General features: G+C 43.9%; 1 protein-coding gene across 1 annotated transcript in view; it reads left to right on the plus strand.

The window, feature by feature from the left end:
• SLC10A7 (solute carrier family 10 member 7) overlaps positions 1 to 20969 on the plus strand; it is a 221261-nt gene that overhangs the window by 60487 nt on the left and 139805 nt on the right. Inside the window, exon 5 of the mRNA XM_044300560.1 lies at positions 13226 to 13264. Coding sequence (XP_044156495.1) covers positions 13226 to 13264 — 39 coding nt within the window. The remainder of the gene's footprint in view (positions 1 to 13225; positions 13265 to 20969) is intronic.

The raw sequence follows: 20969 nt of genomic DNA on the forward strand, positions 1-20969 counted from the left end.
CCGCCTGCTGAGCGGAGGACAAACGGTGCCAGACTGATGCATTCTGAGCGGATCCGCATCCACTCAGAATGCATTAGGGCAGTACGGATGCGTTCGGGGCCGCTTGTGAGAGCCTTCAAACGGAACTCGCAGGTGGAGCCCCGAACGCTAGTGTGAAAGTAGCCTTACTAGCACAAACGTTACCTGTGTAAAAGGACCAATAGCATTCCATCCTTCACCTTCAGACAGTCCGGAGCCGTCTCTGTGTTTATTTATTTTGTCTAAACAAAGTAATACCGTAGATCAATTAATTAGGCAAACAATCGGCCTCATATAGTAAAACTGTCTAAAATATATCCTCTTCACCATAGAAATCAATCAAAATTAGACTTTTTCATTTTTTTTAGAAACCGTTTAAGAAATTACAGCTGAACAAAAAAATTGATGTAGATCATATCTCCCTGTAAACATGGGGTGCGTTAGTTCTGTGTTTACTCTGATTTGGTCACTAGCAGTATACCGTATTAGAGCTGTGGCCTGTCCTCGGCCAATGAGTATCACAGCCAGGCCTCCTGGTATTTCTGATTGGCTGATAAGAAATAAATATATAAATAAGCATGGGTTCCTTCATACAGCTCTGAGCAATTAAGCCAGTAGATGGCAGCACGGTGCAGCCTCTGAAATTATATGGAGTCAAGTAGTGGCCTCACTTAGTGCTCCTTGTATAACCTGTTTTAATCTCTCACGTGTCTATTAAAACTTGTCTTACAAGAAATATACTTTTAATGACTTATTTCATAGCTTTAAAATGTTAAGTGCATAATGATAATTTACTTTGTACTTCAGGTTTGTAATTGAGTTAATGTATATGTAAAACTTAGACTATTATCCGGTTCTCTTTCTGCATTTGCGCGGAGCTGTCATACCTGGGTCACTGTTCCACATTAGCTTGTGTTTTATGGGCACGTTTGGGTTATGGCTAGTTTTATTTAACCATTACTTCCGTCTGTGTGTGCCTCAGCGTGCCTGGATTCTTTTGTATGCATTTAAACAGTCTTTTTAAAAGCCCCGGTGTATTTCAGCCAGTCCTGCGCGCAATATCCCATTCACCCTTAAGAATTGCAGAGAGTCATGGTCTGAACTTTATGTAAAAAGAGTGCTTGCTTAAGATTTCTTTTATTAACTGTCATCATCGTCATAATATATGTCCAAATAACTGTAGTATAATAACCAAATTTGAGAATAATAGGCCCCTTATGAGAGGTCTAAGTCATTCAGGATAGTCAGTGACAAATAGGCTGTAACCGAGTAACGTGCTCATATTGTCCTGCTTACTCTCTCTCCTTGGTGTCATTCCCATTCATCAATGTCCTGGCTCCCTTCTTTTTAAAGCACACTTCCTCAAAAGCAACTTTATTTCTGTAAAGACTAGTGACAGGATATTCAATTTTTCATCTGTACTCCATTTAATATATTTTTTTTATCTTGTTGTATAGATGTGCTAGAATAGTATAAAGCACATATACAAAATATTAAAGGTACAGAAAGCCATTTTCTGGAAGCACATAGTTAGACAGATGACATCATTTTCCAACCATCCGCCATAGATCCTTTATTAAAAATAAAACCAGTTTAGACTTCTAAAGTTGTGTTCACATTTGCTTCTGAGGCTCCATTCAGGGCCTCCATTGCGTTTTCTTTCAAAACAATGGACAAAAAAGTCCTGCACACCTACTTTTTTTCTGCTAAAAGTCTAAATTCCAGAAGATAAACTGAACAGACTTCACTATAGTCAGTTGGATCTATTTGGCATAGTTCACAACTTCTACAACAAAAGTATGTATACCCAAAAATCATTCATAATCCAAAATTGGTCAATAAATTCTTTATTTCATCATCCTATTAAAAACCTAGAAAAGAGTTCACAAAACACTGGTGAAACAAATAAGTGAGAGACCACTGGAAAAAGGCTAGTAACGGTTATATCCACATTGAAGAAGGCGTACACCAGATAGTAATATAATACCAAAAAAATATAGTGTAAAAAAGTCTTAACAATTGTCCAGGCTAGAACTAAAGACCACCTGTAGGCCAAAAGTATATCTACCATACCAGTGTCCCTCACTCATTCTACGCGTTTCGCCAACAGGCTTTGTCAGGGGAATGGCATAGTTCGGTTATATACTGGATCTGGCACTTCCTTTATTTTCATTGTTCCGCTAGCTAGCAGTGATATGAATAAGCCCTAAGCAGTGGCGGATCATAATGTGTCCGTTTTGGGTGGCTGCCCAGGGCCCAATGTCTGAGGGGCCCATAGCCATCCAAACTACCCACACAAACTGTGCATCACCACCATTCATTTATAAAAGTTCACCCATTGCAACTGCGCTATGGCGTGCCTGCATCGCTGCGCTATAAGGATAGAAGGAGAGAGAAATCATGTGTCGCATAACTGAGTGACAAAAAGAAAGGCTCCCTGACTTTACTAAAAGATGCCAGTCCGGGTCCTCTTCCTCCAAAGAGACAGAAAATGGCGGTCCCTTGCTCCTCTGAATCCGAAGAGGAAATGGACGAAGCCAAGCCTTCAAGGCGGAGGGAGGACAACAACGACCCCCTTTCTGAAGGGGAGATTGTAGAGGACGCAAAAAAATTCTACTTCTCTTCTGAAGAAATGGCAGACCTGCTGAAAGCAGTAAGGGCCACAATGGGCATTGAAGAGGTCCAGAAGGCACACTCAATACAGGAAGAAAAGTTCAAGGGGTTAAGAACTAAAATATCAAAGGTCTTCCCCATAAATGAGAATATAAAGGAGAGGATTCTAGACGAATGGTCAGAACCAGAAAAACGCCTGGGTATTTCGAGAGAATTTAGAAACAGGCTCCTGTTTGATCCCTCCGAGTCAAAATTGTTTGACCATAGTCCTAGGATTGATGTTCAGGTAGCGAAGGTAAACAAAAAGACCTCCCTACCATTTGGAAGATTCTTCCCAGCTGCGGGACCCGATGGAGAGAGAGTCTGGTAGTCTCCTGCGTAAGGCGTGGGAAGCAGCTATGTACAGTATCAAGACCAACATTACGGCAACTTCGTTGGTGAGATCTATGTACTTGTGGTTAAACGAGCTAGAAAACCATCTAAAAAATAAAACCCAGAGAGAGGAAATTATAGATTCTCTGCCCCTTCTAAGATCTGCCACAGCCTTCTTAGCAGATGCCTCGGCTGAGACAGGTTTGCTGCCAGGGAAGCAGCACTTTCTAAGGCTACTTTCACACTAGCGTTCGTCGGTCCGCTCGTGAGCTCCGTTTGAAGGGGCTCACGAGCGGACCCGAACGCAGCCGTCCAGCCCTGATGCAGTCTGAATGGAGCGGATCCGCTCAGACTGCATCAGTCTGGCGGCGTTCAGCCTCCGCTCCGCTCGCCTCCGCACGGACAGGCGGACAGCTGAATGCTGCTTGCAGCGTTCGGGTGTCCGCCTGGCCGTGCGGATCCGTCCAGACTTACAATGTAAGTCAATGGGGACGGATCCGTTTGAAGATGCCACAATTTGGCTCAATCTTCAGGCGGATCCGTCCCCCATTGACTTTACATTGAAAGTCTGGACGGATCCGTACGAGGCTATTTTCACACTTAGCTGTGTTATGCTAAAATAATGCAGACGGATCCGTTCTGAACGGAGCCTCCGTCTGCATTATTATGATCGGATCCGTTCAGAACGGATCAGATCGAACGCTAGTGTGAAAGTAGCCTATCTCCGCTAGAAGCGCCTTATGGATGAAGTCGTGGTCGGACGACAAGGCTTCAAAAATGAAGCTCTGGTCTATCACTCTTTCCGGAAATATGTCTTTGGGCCAGTTCTGGACAAAATCCTGGAAAAAGTGACGGATGAGAAAAAAGGGTTTCCTGAAGAGAAACCTCAAAGGAAAAATGTTTCCTTTAGTCCCTATGGGGGGGGGAGACAGACCCTACAGGGGAAAAGGAAAAACAGGGAGGTGGAGCTACCCAAAAGGTGGTCGACATAGGTGGTTCCTCTTTAATCCCCAAAATAAAACCAGCGAAAAACAATGACTCCAGGATTGGGGGGAAGACTAAGAGGGTTCGTATCTCAATGGGAAGGAATTACCTCAAACCCATGGGTATTCGATATAGTCGCCAAAGGATACAAGATAGTTTTCCTCTCTTCCCCCAAAGAAATTTGTGATAACATCCCCACCATCCATTCTACTAAGAGAGAGACTCTGGAAGGGGGTACTGGAAATGTTAAATCTGGGAGCCATTACACAAGTTCCCCACTCTTGAGAGAGAGAGAGAGAGGGAGGGTTTTTACTCCACCCTATTGTTAGTGGCCAAGCCAGACGGGACGTTCAAGATTATAATAAATCTAAAGGAACTGAACAAGTTGGAGTCCTTGGCGTTCACGATTCTATTGATTAGGTCAGAGTGCGTTAATGTGCATGATAGATCTCAAGGACGCATATTACCATGTACCAATCCTACAGCAGTCGTAAAAATTCTTGAGATTTGCGCTAAGATACAGTACAGGGAAGGTTCATCATTTTCAGTTTACGGCCCTACGATTTGGTATTTCAGCAGCCCCAAGAGTCTTCACCAAAATAGTAGTAGAAATGGTAGCTCATTCAAGGAAACAAGGTCTAATGATAATACCATACTTAGATGACTTCCTATTACTGGCAAACTCTGGGAAAAATATGGAAAGAGAACTAAAATCCTTCCTATCCCTACTAGAGGACTTTGGATGGATTGTAAATGTAAAAAATCATGCCTTCTTCCCCAAACTAAAATAAAATTTTTAGGAATTCTCCTGGATTCTCAAAAATAATCCTCCTTTCTTCCAGAAGAAAAGACAGATCTAAAAGAAAAGGTCCATCAGAGAGGCAATGAGCCTTTTAGGCGTATTAAGGTCATGCATAACATGAGTCCCTTGGGCTCAGTTCCACTTCAGGACTCTTCAGCTATGGTCACTGAGATGCTGGGACAAGAGACAGACGTCCTTAGACAAGAAGATATGTATTCCACATCATATAAAACTATCTCTTTTTATATGGTGGACCCAATCAAAAAATCTAGTAAAGGGAGTGGCCTGGCAGAAGACTCAGTTCGTTCAAATCCAGACAGACGCCAGCAAAACAGGATGGGGTTCAAATATAGAAGGAAGACTCTTTCAGGGGATTTGGCCAGAAGTTATACCAAATCAATCGTCAAACTACAGGGAATTAAGAGCTGTATGTGAGACAATAAAAGCCGTATCGGTCCTTATAAAGAGAAATGGGGCTTCCTGGTCATAGATCTATTTGCCTCAGGGTTGAATGCAAAAGTCAAGAAATTCTGCTCCCTAAACCCAAGAGACAAACTGTGGGCAGTAGATGCGTTCTCCCTCACGGGATTGTAAACTGGCCTATGCTTTTCCCCCGTTCCAGCTAATCCCAAAAGTAATCCAAAAGATTATACTCGACAGGCCAAATCTTATTTTAATATCCCCATTCTGGCAAAACCGAAGTTGGTTCTCAATCCTAAAAAATGTAGCTGCGTTGGATCAGTGGGTACTCCCTCCCAGAAAAGACATAATGGTTCAGGGGCCAATAATACACCCATGCCCAGAATTTTTCAGGTCGACAGCCTGGATCCTGAATCGGAAAATCTAAGGAGCCAGGGATTGTCAGAGAAGGTCATCACCACTCTGAAAGCTAGTAGGAAAAAGGTGACTTCTGTGATTTATCAAAAAATATGGAAGAGGTACTGCTGATCTGGGACATGGAGAGATAGATCAATCAACCCCAAACATTCAGAAGATTTTAGGTTTTCTACAACAGCGGTTAGATTTAGGCTTGCGTCCTTCGACCCTGAAGGTTTCAGTCCTGAGTGCCTTCTTTGACTCTGATCTAGCTGAGCAAAGGTGGAATAAGAGATTTTTCAGGGCCACTTGCCGCTTAGGACCTTTTGTTAGACATAGAATCCCAACTTGGGATCTAAACATAGTACTCAAGGGTCTAACAAAAAGTCCCTTTGAGCCGTTAGAGGATGTGTCAGTTAAGATGCTCTCTTTCAAGACTGTTTTCCTCATAGCAATTACATCAGCTAGGAGAATAGGGGAAATTCAAGCCCTCTCTATCAGACATCCATACTTAACCATCACGGACGATAGAGTGGTTCTTAAACCATATCCAGGTTTTCTTCCGAAGGTAGTGTCAGACTTCCATAGAAACCAGGAAATAGTGCTGCCATCATTTTGTAATAACCCGAAGAACAAAAAAGAGGAATTCCATTCTATTCCTTAGACGTTTAGAAGTAACTAGAGACTTTAGGAAGGTTGATAACCTGTTAGTACAGTTCAGAGGGAAAAAAAAAAAGGGAAAGCAGTCTCTAGGGCCTCCATCGCCAGGTGGATAACTATCCATGACTGTTAGGCCTCTTTCACATGGGCGCCATGGATTTGGGCCGGATAAGATGCGGGTGCGTCGTGGGAAAATGCGCGATTTTTCTGTGCGAGTGCAAAACATTTTAATGCGTTTTGCACTCGCGTGAGAAAAATCTGCGTTTTTCACACAGCCCTGGCCCCATAGACGTGAATAGGGCTTCATTAAAGAGGACCTTTCACTAGTTTAAAAACTAAAAACAAACTATATCAGTGGGCAGAGCGGCGCCCAGGGGTCCCCCTGCACTTACTAGTATGTCTGGGCGCCGCTCCGTTCGCCCGGTATAGGCTCCGGTGTCTGCAGCTCCCTCTGTTGTACTGGGCGGAGTTTTTGTATTAGGCGTGTCCCTTGCTGCAGCGCTGGCCAATCGTAGCGCACAGCTCATAGCATGGGAGTCCCAGGCTATGAGCTGTGTGCTGCGATTGGCCAGCGCTGCAGCAAGGGACAACCCTAATACAAAAACTCCGTCCAGTACAACAGAGGGAGCTGCAGACACCGGAGCCTATACCAGGCGAACGGAGCGGCGCCCAGGCATACTAGTAAGTGCAGGGGGACCCCTGGGCGCCGCTCTGCCCACTGATATAGTTCGTTTTTAGTTTTTAAAATAGTGAAAGGTCCTCTTTAAGCAAGTGCAGATACAATGCGTTTTTCACGGATGGTTACTAAGAAATGTTGTTTGTAAACCTTCAGTTTTTTTTATCACGTGTGTGTGAAAAACGCATCAAAACGCATTGCACCTGCACAGAAAAAACTGAACAACTGAACGCAATCACAGACAAAACTGACTGAACTTGCTTGCAAAATGCAGAATTTCACTGAACGCATCCGGAGCCAATCCATCATGCTTGTGTTAAGGAGGCCTAACTTGAACTAGCTTTTGTTGCTATATTTTGCCATGTAGTTAGCAGCAAAAGCCTTCTGAAAGCTTAATATTTTCCTCTGGATTTACCACTAGATATTGAGCACATGTACATTTATGTGCTGTACTAAGGCCCCTTTCACACTTGCGTTGTCCGGATCCGGCGTGTACTCCACTTGCCGGAATTACACGCCGGATCCGGATTTTTGGCCGGAGCAAAAAGCGCAGCATGCTGCGGTATTTTCTCCGGCCAAAAAACGTTCCGTTCCGGAACTGAAGACATCCTGATGCATCCTGAACGGATTTCTCTCCATTCAGAATGCATTAGGATAATCCTGATCAGGATTCTTCCGGCATAGAGCCCCGACGACGGAACTCTATGCCAGATCCGGACAACGCAAGTGTGAAAGGGCCCTAAACTTGCTTGTTGTGACATCACCCTTCTGTGACATCATCACTACTGAGACATTTTTCCTCACTAAGCACACAATGATCATATGTGATCATGATCACACGCTGATTAATGTGCACTGCAATCAATCGAGTTCAAAAAAATTTTAGTTACATTACAGGGGTTCATACATGGGTAATTATATCGCATTAATGGGGAATTCTGGTAATTTGACGTTATCCCCTATCTACTTAGCAGGCCTCTGTCCTTGGTTTTGATGGATGTAATCCTGAAACAATCCACTTAGAATCCTGTTGGTGCCGCTATGGCGTCCACCAGGAGACTGCTACGACCATCCCGCACAGCAGAGGGGAGGGGCCTTGTGTGGCTCATACACTGACACTGACTGCCTCCGGTACACTTACTGGGCTCGGATTCTAAATTGATTTGTTCAGCACTGCATCCACTAAAACTAAGAACAGAGATGTGTCTCCTCCTGTCCCCAGCTATGTCTATCAGCAGTTTATCGATGAAACTGCTGAGAAATGCATCATGTGTTAGTAGATGCGGCTGTTCTTCAGCAAAATACAACCAGTCTTTTAAATCTCCGAGCATGCATTGTCAAAGGTTGTCAGGGCATTTTGATATATCTTGTCCCACAGCAACAGAAGAGCCGTTGACTGCCTCGGGCTAGAAATACAGAGAGATTTTTGGGTTGTGATGCTGCACAAAAAAAGATCAGAGTGACATCGTAATCTACACAAGTTAGTGGAGTCACATCTACAAGTTCATGCTGAGAAGTCACATGTTGGTGATTTTGCCAGAAACTACAATAAAATTGGAATGAACCCTTCCGTCACAACAGGGTATTTTTCAAACACAATTTTCATAGAATTTTTTTTATTTTATTATTTTGGCTGTTTTTCTTTTTCATGTCAGCAGCACTATACCATTGAAAATGGTATAGTGCAGCAGTCAGCACAAATGATTAAGCCTCCTACCTATTTAGGTAATCCATTGTCCGTTTACTGCTCCCTTGAGAGGAAGATGTTATCTGAAATGTAATCCTCACGATAATAGTAGGTGTAGAATTGGTGTAACAATATGACAGCTCTTTTGAACCCTTGATAGGCTTTGGTAAAGATGGCAACAAAAGAGCATAGCATTGTGCACATGACCCAGTAGGGACGTGTGACTTTGAGGGCATGTCACCGCTGAGGCCAGTCATTGAAACGAAACGGTTGGGAGCAGGTAAGTATAGTTTCCTCCACATGTCCAGCTGGGTGGTGGTGAAATAAAAAAAATTCAATCCTGGACATTGCCTTTAATTCTGTTCAAGCAAAGGCACTTAAACTTGAATAATGAGATTGAGCTGTCAGGATTGCAGTATCCTCTCACTAGATTACATCAATGTTTGGAAGGGAAGACGAGAAAAAAAAGCTAAGGCTACATTCACATAAAAAAAAAAACGGGTGTTAAGGCTACTTTCACACTAGCGTTTGATCGGATCCGTTCTGAACGGATCCGATCATATTAATGCAGACGGAGGCTCCGTTCAGTACGGATCCGTCTGCATTAATAACTTAGAAAAATTTCGCAAGTGCGCAAGTAGCCTGAGCGGATCCGTTCAGACTTTCAATGTAAAGTCAATGGGGGACGGATCCGCTTGAAGATTGAGCCATATGGGCTCATCTTCAAGCGGATCCGTTCCCATTGACTTACATTGTAAGTCTGAACGGATCCGCTCGCCTCCGCACGGCCAGGCGGACAGCTGAACGCTGCAAGCAGCGTTCAGCTGTCCGCCTGTCCGTGCGGAGGCGAGCGGAGCGGAGGCTGAACGCCGCCAGACTGATGCAGTCTGAGCGGATCCGCATCCATTCAGACTGCATCAGGGCTGGACGGAGGCGTTTGGGTCCGCTCGTGAGCTCCTTCAAACGGAGCTCACGAACGGACCCATGAACGCTAGTGTGAAAGTAGCCTAACAATGGTTAAACTGTCAGTTTTTCACAGCCATTTGTCATAGATGCTTCTTTAAAAAACGCCCCCCCGACTTGCACAAATGTTGGTGTCCTGTTTTCACTATCATGTGAATAAGGCCTTAAGTCATTGTTTGGCCTCCTGCACACGACCGTAGGTGCCCTGTGGCCGTATTGAGGACCGCATTTGTGGATCTGCAATACACGGGCACTGTTCCGTGTGCATTCCGCATTCACTTCAATAGGTCCACAAATCCGGAGATGCGGAATGGTGCGGAACGGAAGCACGGAACAGAACCCTACAGAAGCACTACAGAGTGCTACCGTGGTGTTTCGTCCCTAACTTCCGTTCCGCAAAAAGATAGAACATGTCCTATCTTTTTGCGGAACGGCCAGATCACGGACCCATTAAAGTGAATGGGTCTGCGATCTGCTGTGGCTGCTCCATGTTCGGTGTTCGTGCATTGCGGCCTGCATTTATCAGGAGGCCTTTTAATATGAAATCTTGGATGCTTCGGATTATTCCATGACCATTATTTAATAGATAACCTCTGTTGCTGGGATATCTTGATGGTTTCATGCATGCCATGTTAGACTATTAACATTATTTTCACAATTTAGGGATGTTTTGTTAAACTGGCAAAAATTCTGTGTTTAAGGCCTAATGCACACGACCATTCAGCAATTTGCGGAATGGAATGGGCGGCCCATTGTAGAAATGACTATTCTTGTCCGCAAAACGGACAAGAATAGGACATGCTATATATTTTTTGGGCGGGGCTACGGAACGGAGCAATGGGCTGTCTGCATCTTTTTGCGGCGCTATTGAAGTGAATGGGTCTGCATCCAAGCCGCCAAAACAGCGTCTCGGATGCGGACCCAAACAACGGTCATGTGCATGAGGCCTAAGGGGGAGGATTTATTAAAACTGGTGGAAAGGAAAACTGACATATTTCCCCCTAGCAATCAATCAGATCGTTTAGTTTTCCAAAGGAGCTGTGAAAATTGAAAGGTCGAATCTGATTTGTTGCTATGGGCAACTGTCAGTTTTACTTTACACCAGTTTTGATGCATCTCCCCTTATGTTCAATAATCCTTATTAAAATTTCGGGGTAGTAATATGGTAAAGTAAAGTGTTTGTTCATACATGTGTTTCTTTTAGAGACACAGTTCTGTGATCCTAAATAAAAAAGCACTCACAAGTTTCACACATGCTGCTTGGGTAACTAGTGGGTTCAGTGTTACACAATGGAGACCATTGATGGACAGGTCTGATCACCTTCTCAACAAACGGTGGCACAGATTTATTAAGTTGTCTGCACCTAAAATCTGTCCAAAAATTGGTACACTTTTTTTTTTTCTGACTTGACAAGTGGGCAGGGCTTAGTGGAAATAGGGGACAGCTTCACAGGAAAAAGTCTGGATGGTGGTCTAAGATGTGGCATTTTGAGTCATAATTGACCCCCAATTCTGGCATATAATTCTGTCTCAAAGTAAGTTGACCAATATTTGGTATACAGTAGAGTTAGGGCGCTCTTACACATTCGTTCGGCTGACCGCTATCTCTCCCGCCCCCTCACTGTTTTCCCATACACATACATGTTCCGCTTGGCCGAACGTCTGTGTATGCTATGGAGAGAGCAGAGAAAGCTGCAGTCAGACACTTCTGGGGACGGATTCTCTCCCACAAGAACAAAAGGTTGAGCAAAAATATTCACTTTGCCTGATCCTTCTCACCCCCGACATCATCTATCAGGGCAGCGCCCCACTCACATTAGACTGTCGGACGAACCTGCCGTTCTCGGTGGGTTTGGCCAACAATCCATTAATGTGTATGGGGGCCTTTAGACAAAAGTGTCTACTAGGGCTGCACGATATATCAAAAAAATGATCAAATCTCGGCAAATGCCATATGGCGATTTGGCCGACCCGAAAATGCCACGATTATATTTGAAGGGGCCCTGCGCACATAACTGGCTTTGTGTGTAAAGTATTTTACTACTGTGTGAAACAAGCTCTCTCCTATTGATAAAATGGCCAGCCTCTGTACTCACTTTCACGATAAATGCACTGCAGCGAGCGGGAGCGAGTTGGCCGGCCGGCGCGTGACTGACATCATTTAGTGACGCTCCTCCCACTTCAGGAAGCTCGCTGCCGTTCGCTGCAGTGCATTCATCGTGAAAGTGAGTACAGAGGCTGGCCATTTTATCAATAGGAGAGAGCTTGTTTCACACAGTAGTAAAATACTTTACACACAAAGCCAGTTATGTGCGCAGTTTAGGACACATAGGGCCATGAGGGGGGCCAGCATAAGACATATAGCATCTTATGCTGGTCCCCCTCATGGCCCTATGTGTCCTAAACTGCGCAAATAAACATAGCACACATCCCCTATAACATTGCCATCCACAGATCCCCCATGACTGCGTCCTCCACGGATCCCCCACAAAACAGCATCATCCACAGATCCCCCACATAACGGCGTCATCCACAGATCCCCCCACATAACGGCGTCATCCACAGATCCCCCCCACATAACGGCGTCATCCACAGATCCCCCCCACATAACTGCGTCATCCACAGATCCCCCCCACATAACGGCGTCATCCCCAGCCGCATTAGTGGCTCATGTGGGAAAATCCAAGCAAATAGACCTCTGGCACAATTCCCTTTAAAATATCTCATCCCATATCGTTATCTCAATTTTTAGGGCCCTAATCGCAATCGCACAAAATTCCCATATCGTGCAGCCCTAGTGTCTACCCCTGCACCACGTTTAGCATCCAGCCTGGGACACTGATAAATCTAGACAGCCAGTCTACTTTTATGCCATCTACAGATTGTACTTCTGTATGTTGAAGAAAAATGTGGAGTTTTCCACGAAAGCAAAAAATGTTTATATTTCCACCGATTTTGTGACCTTTCCAGTGTAAAAAATAATGACTTATTTTGCAGGAACCGCACCACCTCTTGTCCATAGGCCATGTCTAGTTATGACAGCTTATCTCAATTCACTTGAATAGGGATGAGTCGTAATACCAGACAGAGTCATAGACAAGAAGAGTTTCCTTTTCTGAAGAAAAAAAAAATACTTCACTTTTAGGCCGAATGCACACGGCCGTGTTTGCGGCCGAGTGCGGGCCGTGAAAACCCTGCCGGGATTCCTGCTGACTGCTGGAGCGCACGGCGTCATGGGTTGCTATGACGCCGTGCTCTTCATGCAGCCGCTGCTGGACAGTAATACACTAGTATAGTGTATTACTGTACAGGAGCGGCTGCATGAAGCGCACGGCGTCATAGCAAACCATGACGCCGTGCGCTCCAGCAGTCAGCAGGAATCCCGGCAGGGTTTTCACGGCCCGCTCTCGGCCGCAAACACGGCCGTGTGCATTCGGCCTTAGCCCTAGACAACCCCTTTAAAGGTTTTTCCAATCCAACATGCATAATATTGATATAACTAAACTTGGATGTCTCTGCCATTCGTTCATGAATTTGGACATAGCTCTCATGCCTGTATATTACATTTGTAAGAAATACTATTTAATATAGGAGTGCATTAATAGTTTTTTTTTTTTTTTTTTTTTTCCTACAGGCCGCTGCTATATTTAATTCTGCATTTGGGAGTTTTTTGGTAAGTACATCTCCAATTTTGTGTAGTGACCCATAATGTCATTGTGTTTGTGCACTGCCAAACCGCAGAACGGAGGAGAAAGTGTGGACGGGAGTCAGTCGGCTCCCAGCTGCACAGCGCGTTTTCCCCCGATACAAACACTTCCCCTATTGTAATAAAAAGCCTTTCCTGCGGTGAACTGTTATAATGAAGACACATGTCAATATTGTAATTTATTTTCTTATTGTCCTTAATGAGCTGTATTGGATATTCATTATATAGCAAGAAATAGCGCAAGAATGGTGTAGACCACAGCACAAGGCACATGATTGAGGGTCTTCCACCTCAGCTGGATGTCTCTAGGGGATTAATATACTCATTGTTTGGCTTTATGGCACATAAATTGATTATTGCTTAAAGGGATGCACCAGGTCCTTTGGCTGGTGGGATAATATGTATCTATGGTAATTACTGCCCACCGGTATGTGTCCAAATGACTTTTTCTCCAGAGCTATGTAATACATACAACAGCAATTACTAATGTCTAGAAGAAATAAACCTGCTTGATCCCAGCCAGGATATGTGGCTTCAATGTGTGTATAAAGAAAGGAAACACGTGAGCATAGTTTGTGTGTCTATATGTTAGGGCTCATGCACACAAACATTTCTTCCACTTTGGGCCATATACAGAACCATTCATTTCAATGGGGCATGAAAAAAACGGAAATTACTCTGTGTGCATTTAGTGTCCGTATGTCCATTCTGCAAAACAAAAAAAAATTGAATATGTTCTATTCTTCTCCGTTTTGAGGACAAGGACAGGGATTATTACAATGGATCCGCCAAAAAAACAATGCAACACTGATGCATTTGTTTTTTGCGGACTGCAAAATACATATGGTCGTAGGCATGAGCCCTTAGTGTGTCGCCATTTGGTCTGATTTTGTGATAGCCCTTAGTACAAATGGAGTTCATGTCACTCCATGTAATCAATCGCCAACCTGGACCCCCATTTTATTCCTCCTTAAAATAAATCTGTAAACATCAATCTGTCATATTGCTAGATATATCTCTAGAAAGGTTTTTGTAATGGCTCTGGTCGGCCTGCTTTCTTAGAATCCTGAATAGCAACGCTACCTCTGATATTGGTGGATCTACCACTTAGGCCTCTTTCACACTGGCGTGTGCGGATCTGCAATACACGGGGCGCCATTGCGTGGGCATTCCGCATCACGGATGCGGACCCATTCACTTGAATGGGTCCGCAAACCCGGAGATGCGGGATGGTGCAGAACGGAACCCTACGGAAGCACTACGGAGTGCTTCCGTGGGGTTTCGTCCCGTACTTCCGTTCCGCAAAAAGATAGGACATGTTCTATCTTTTTGCAGAATGGACGGATCGTGGACCCAAGTGAATGGGTACGCGATCCGCTGCAGCTGCCCCACGGACTGTGGTCGTGCATTGCGGCCCGCAGCACGACCACGGGGGGCGCACACGCCAGTGTGAAAGAGGCCTTACCCAGTTATCATATACGGGAAAATTGTGAAAAAGCAAAAAAAAAAGTGGAGTCAAAAGTGGAACATTTTTACTTTTGAGTGAATATGCTTTGGAATTGAAAAGTTTTGAGAGTGTAATGAGTAAAGGGTATGGTCCCACCTAGTGGAGTGAGATTTGCCAAAATTAATGTACACGGTGCGTAATAAGGGTAGAAACCGAGCTACCATCCTGCTTTTAAAATCTGTGGCATGCCAGTTTGTGCGGCTCCATGGCTGATGTGGGTTTTCCATAGACTTCAATAGAGTTGTTCAAATACGCAAAAATAAATAAATACACAAAATGAGATAATTTAGTTGGTTGTTTTTTAGTGCACTTTTCTTGCTGTTTTCACTTGGATTTTCTGCATGCAAATCTGTACTGTGTGCATGTTCCCTCACGCTAGTGGTCCTGGTGTACACTTGTGTCTCTAAAAATTAGATTGAAAAAATGTGTACTCCGCACACCTTGAATCCAATCCATCCAGCGTCTCACCTACTGCCCTGCCACTAAGACCCCGCTGAGGAAGGTCACACCAGACCGAAACGTCCGGAAATTATGATTTATGTGGCTACATACGAATTATTTACTCTGGAATGGATATATATATAAAGATAATCTGCAAACTAAATAAAATGTAAAAAAAAAATTGCACAAGAATTGGAGTGCCGTGGATTAACCTTATACTGAGCTCCACTGGATACAAGGGTGTGATGATAGGAGTGATATATAAATTGTGTATGGCAATGTGGAACATGCTGCCAATCAATAGGTAACAGGAAATGGGAGCTGATGGCAATGAGGAAATGTGAAACAAGAGTCTCTAAAAACAAAGGATCCTTTCCAGAGTACACCTAATATGAAGTACAAAAGAAGGTGTATTTAGGCCAGTGGTTGGGTGTAGTGCTCACGTGTTGTCACCGCTGCAGCCCAGTCAACAAAGCCCAGCTGGGAGAACTGGAGTGGCAGCGTGGGATCTGCTAGGTAAGTAATGGTCTATTCTTCATTTCAGGCATTTCCCAAGTCAAGTTTGTTTTTTAAAACTGAACAACTCGTTTTAAATACCAACCCTTTCTTGCAAATCTCAGTGATGGAACCACCTTGATTAGCTTGTCATTTGGAAGACCTCATTCTAAATTGGCATTGTCCAAATCTGGCACCCTCTCTACCTTAAACGGGTTCTCCAGGCTTTTTAGGACTTTCTTGTGGAAGAAAGCTAGTCTAATTAGTACTTACCCCTCCATCGTAACAAAAGAAGGTAATCCAGCTTCCAGGATGGCAGTAGTAAACGTGATAATCTTTATTTCATGGGTGCAGAATAAAATCCAACATGTACATCTTCGCGTTTCGGATCGGCAGTTTCTGATCCTTACTCATGACATGACTGATCCTGGTCATGAGTAAGGATCAGAACCTGATGATCCGAAACGCGTAGATGTACATGATGGATTTTATTCTGCACCCATGAAATAAAGATGATCACGTTTACTACTGCCATCCTGGAAGCTGGATTGCCGCCTTTTGTTGCTTTCGTCCACGCCTGGTTCCTGGCTTCCACTGGTGGTGATTCAGGTGAGCTCCGCCACACTCCATTGCATTACCCCTCCATCGTACCACCGTCTCTCTTGCACAGACCTTGGGCTCTTCTGCGTGGGTCCTGAACGATGTGTGCCCTTCTCTTCATGCTCAGGTGCACTTACTGTTATTCCTCTGAACAGGAAAAGAAGGGCACACGTCCGGTAAGGAACCAAGCAGAAGAGCCTGCAGCCTGTTTTAGTGTTGTGGAGGGGTAAGTGCTTACTATATTTCTTCCATAGGACAGAAGAAAGTCCTGTAAAGACTGGAGAACCAATTTAATGAAATCAAAAGGTATAACATGAGTATGAACATGGGTGATCTCCCAAGCATGTCATGAAAAATGTGTACTGGCAAACTAAAGAATTTTATAAATAGATTCTTTATCTTTGGATTATTACTCACAGATTGAGGTATCCGCTGGTTATTTGTAGCTGTTCAGCAGGGACTTGACCTCCGGAATGACAAGACTGGGACCCTCTTCACCTAAGATGCAGTTGCACGTCTGTCCTGCACACACAGAACTCTTGTTTGCACTCTGAGATTAGGTGACTGTGGAATGTACACAAGCCCCAGCCACAGGCGTGACATATAAACCCATATTACCTTATCGATTACGTTCTCTTTGTGAAGATTTATGTGACTTTTTGACCCTTTCAGTTGATTTCAAAGCTTTATGTTCTAGCAGCTTCCCTGACCACTGAAAATAATCTGTTGTAGTTTTTTTTTTGTACTTAACTTTATTGGTATGGCTTTCCACAGATATTTTTGCTGACCTGATGGTATTGTGCTTGAGATGGTACAATACGTAAATGTTAAAAAAAAAAATTTATTACAAAATCTTAATTTATCTTTATAAATAATACCCACCCCGTATTAAAATGCTTTGCCTTTAAGAACTAATTGTTTTAGAAAACTGTTTTTTTTTTTTTTTTTACTCAGCGGGTAATAACTAATTATGGATGAATTCAATTTACATAAATTTCAGGCCAACAGAATATCTCAGGATAGTACCGTTGAGAATTTCTTTAAGTTGAGCCAGTAATGTCATTATCTTCTCCTCTCATTTAAACTGCTCGCTTTACAATAATTGTAGAGCTTAATAAGTGATTTGATTTCTCCCCTTGATGAGGTTTTAATAAAATTTGATAGCGTTTGAGTAATTCAGCATAGCTAGTTATCAAAGGGGCTGGTCCTGGCAGCAAGGATATGAATGTCCCTAGGGGGAGAAGAATGTCTGCTCTGTGTGCGGCATGGCTGCCTTGGCACTTCTGAAACCACACAGTGGCGCTCCTCTCCATTTACCATGGCAGTAAGATTACAGTTTATACATTAACCCCTTAAGAACCGGGCTCATTTTCACCTTAAGGACCAGGCCATTTTTTTGCAAATCTGACCAGTGTCACTTTGTGTGAATAACTTTAAAACGCTTTTACTTTATCCAGGCCATTCTGAGATTGTTTTTTCGTCACATGTTGTATTTCATGACACTGGTAAAATGGAGTAAAAAACATTTTAATTATTTTTTAAACTACAAAATTTAGCAAAAGTTTGAAAACATTTGCAAATTTCCAAGTTTTAATTTCTCTACTTCTATAATACATAGTAATACCTCCAAAAATAGTTATTACTTTACATTCCCCATATGTCTACTTGATGTTAGGATCATTTTGGGAATGCCATTTTATTTTTTGGGGACGTTACAAGGCTTAGAAATTTAGAAGCAAATCTTGAAATTTTTCAGAAATCTTCCAAAACCCACTTTTTAAGGACCAGTTCAGGTCTGAAGTCACTTTGTGAGGCTTACATAATAGAAACCACCCATAAATGACCCCATTTTGGAAACTACACCCCTCAAGGTATTTAAAACTTATTTTACAAACTTTTTATTTTAACCCTTTAGGTATTCCCCAAGAGTTATTGGTAAATGGAGATGAAATTTTAGAATTTACATTTTTGGGCAAATTTTCCATTTTAATCAATTTTGTTCCAGTAACAAAGCAAGGGTTAGGTCATGTGTTATTTTTATAGAGCAGATTCGTACGGACGCGGCAATACCTAATGTCTTTTTTTTTTTTTTAGGTTTTACACTACAATATCCTTTTTTAACCCCTATTTTGGGGTGCATGTAACTTTTTGATTGCTTGCTATTACACTTTTTGTGATGTAAGGTGACAAAAAAAAGCAATTTTTTTTGTCACCTTACATCACAAAAAGTGTATTAGCAAGCGATCAAAAAGTCATATGCACCTCAAAATAGTGCCAATAAAACCGTCCCCTCATCCTTAAAAAAATGAGCCCCTACTAAAGACAATAGGCTAAAAAAAAATGACTCTCAGACTATGGAGATACTAAAATGTTTTTCTTTTTTCTTTTGTTTAAAAAAAGGATATTATAGTGTAAAACCTAAATAAAAGGTATTTTTTACACCGTTTTTATTTTATTTTTTTGACTGTGTTCATCTGAGGGGTTAGGTCATGAGAGCCATAGTTTATTTATTTTTATTTTGTTTTATTTGTTTTGTTTTTCTGGGCGATTGTCAGTGGCTAAATAGAATTAAAATTGGGGAAGGGGTTATAAAGTTAGTACTCCATGGAAGTGTGGTACTCCCTGAAGCAACCGTCAATGCAGAGGCCCGGATGATCGTGGCACGTGTCACACTGAGTGGTTGTGTCCTTCCGTATCCCCCTCCTGTGACACACTCTGCACTTTTTTTGGGACCGTCCCTTCTTTCCAGTGTGGGGGGACATACCTGGAAAGTGTTGGCCAGGGACGATCCGGTCGCCTTCAGTTCCCGAGCTACTCCGGCCTGCTCTTTTCTGGTCTGAAAAGATCCGGGTCTTGAGGACTGCCTCATAGAACTGGAGGAATGTCCCTGTGTTGCCAGCGCTCTGGGACAGCACAAAAGAGTTGTACATGGCAACCTGTACCAAGTAGACCGCAACTTTTTTGTACCATGCCCCGGTTTTGCGCATGGCATTATATGGCTTGAGGACTTGATCAGAGAGATCAACTCCTCCCATATACCGATTATAGTCGACGATACAATCTGGCTTGAGGACCGTTGCCGCGGTACCTCGCACAGGGACAGGTGTGATGCCGTTACCATGAATTGTGGACAGTACAAGGACATCCCTCTTGTCTTATATCTGACCAGCAACAGGTTTCCACTGGTAAGGGCACGGGTCTCACCCCTGGGGATAGGTACCTGGAGGTGGTGGGTAGGGAGGCCACGTTGATTTTTCCGCACGGTCCTACAAGCGGACGTGGATCTGGCGGCAAGGGACTGAACAAGGGGATACTAGTATAAAAGTTATCCACATACAGGTGGTAACCATTATCTAGAAGTGGGTGCATAAGGTCCCACACAAGTTTCCAGCTAACACCCAGAGTGGGGGGACATTCTGCATTCTGGAGGTTCAATACGGGAATCTCCCCCCTCGTACACACGAAACTTGTAAGTGTACCCTGAGGTGCTGCATTATCTGCATAATGCAGGCATTTCCGGATCTCCTCAAAATGCAAACGTGTCATGGCCATACAGTACAGTAGTGGGGTCTGGTAGTGGACGTCCCCACTCCAGTACAGCCTGAAACAGTTTCTTTTTTTTTTTTTTTACTAGGCCCATGTGCAGCACGAGGCCCCAAAACGTCCTCATCTCGGCTGCACTGACCGGAGTCCAGCCACCGGACCTAGCCAAAAAGGAGCCCGGCAGTTGAGCAATGAACTGTTGGGCGAACAAGTTTGTTTGCTTCACCATCAGATTCACAAAGTGGTCACTGAAAAAAACTAAAACTAAAATAGTCATATTCAGTGAAGCCCACTGTGGGAATCTGGATTACTGATTGCCCAACGAAATCAGGAATCACGGGCTCAAAATCTTCTGGGGTACACCATGCAAGTTCACCGGTAGGGGGCTCAGGTGGACTTATCTGTTGGCCCGGAAAACTGGTATGAGCCCCAGAGCTGCTCGTACTAGTGTGGGCCACAGGGTCCCTGGCATGGGGGTCCCCTTACACCGCCACCTTGGGGGCTTATCATCATCACTAGATGATGAGGAGGACGCGGATGACGAGAGGAAAGTGGGGTAATCCTAGTCTTCACTGGGGCTTTCTGAGTTGGAGGCAAGCAGGGCGTATGCCTCCTCAGCCGAGAACGTCTGGCGGGCCATAGGGGAGTGTGTGTGTGTGCGTGTGTGGAAAACCTTTAGTGTGCGTGTGCGTGTGTGTGGGGGCACGGGTGTTTGCGTACTTACCCTAAACCTAATTTAAAAAAAAGCCCCAAAAAAGTGAAGAAAAAAAAAAAGATTCAATCAATCTCGCTGATCAGCGGACCGAAACTGATCAGCGGTGGGGTGGGTGATGCGCTAACAGTGGCCGGACGCTAAGAGTGTCAGCCACAGTCGGCTCACACACATTTTTTTTGCTTGCGCCCCAAAAAATGGGCGGGGGGGGGGACAGGGGGGCAAGCTGCAGCAACCCTCGGGGGGGTCTAGGGTCACACAGCTGAGTTTGCTGTGGACCTCAGACACCCGACCAGGGTGATGCTGAAAAAAAAATAACCCCTCCCCCCCTAAACTCTCCCTAATCTCCCTGCCTAATCTAAGCAGTCCCTAAA

This window comes from Bufo gargarizans, chromosome 1 (genome assembly GCF_014858855.1).
Source record: "Bufo gargarizans isolate SCDJY-AF-19 chromosome 1, ASM1485885v1, whole genome shotgun sequence".
Lineage (NCBI taxonomy): Eukaryota > Metazoa > Chordata > Amphibia > Anura > Bufonidae > Bufo > Bufo gargarizans.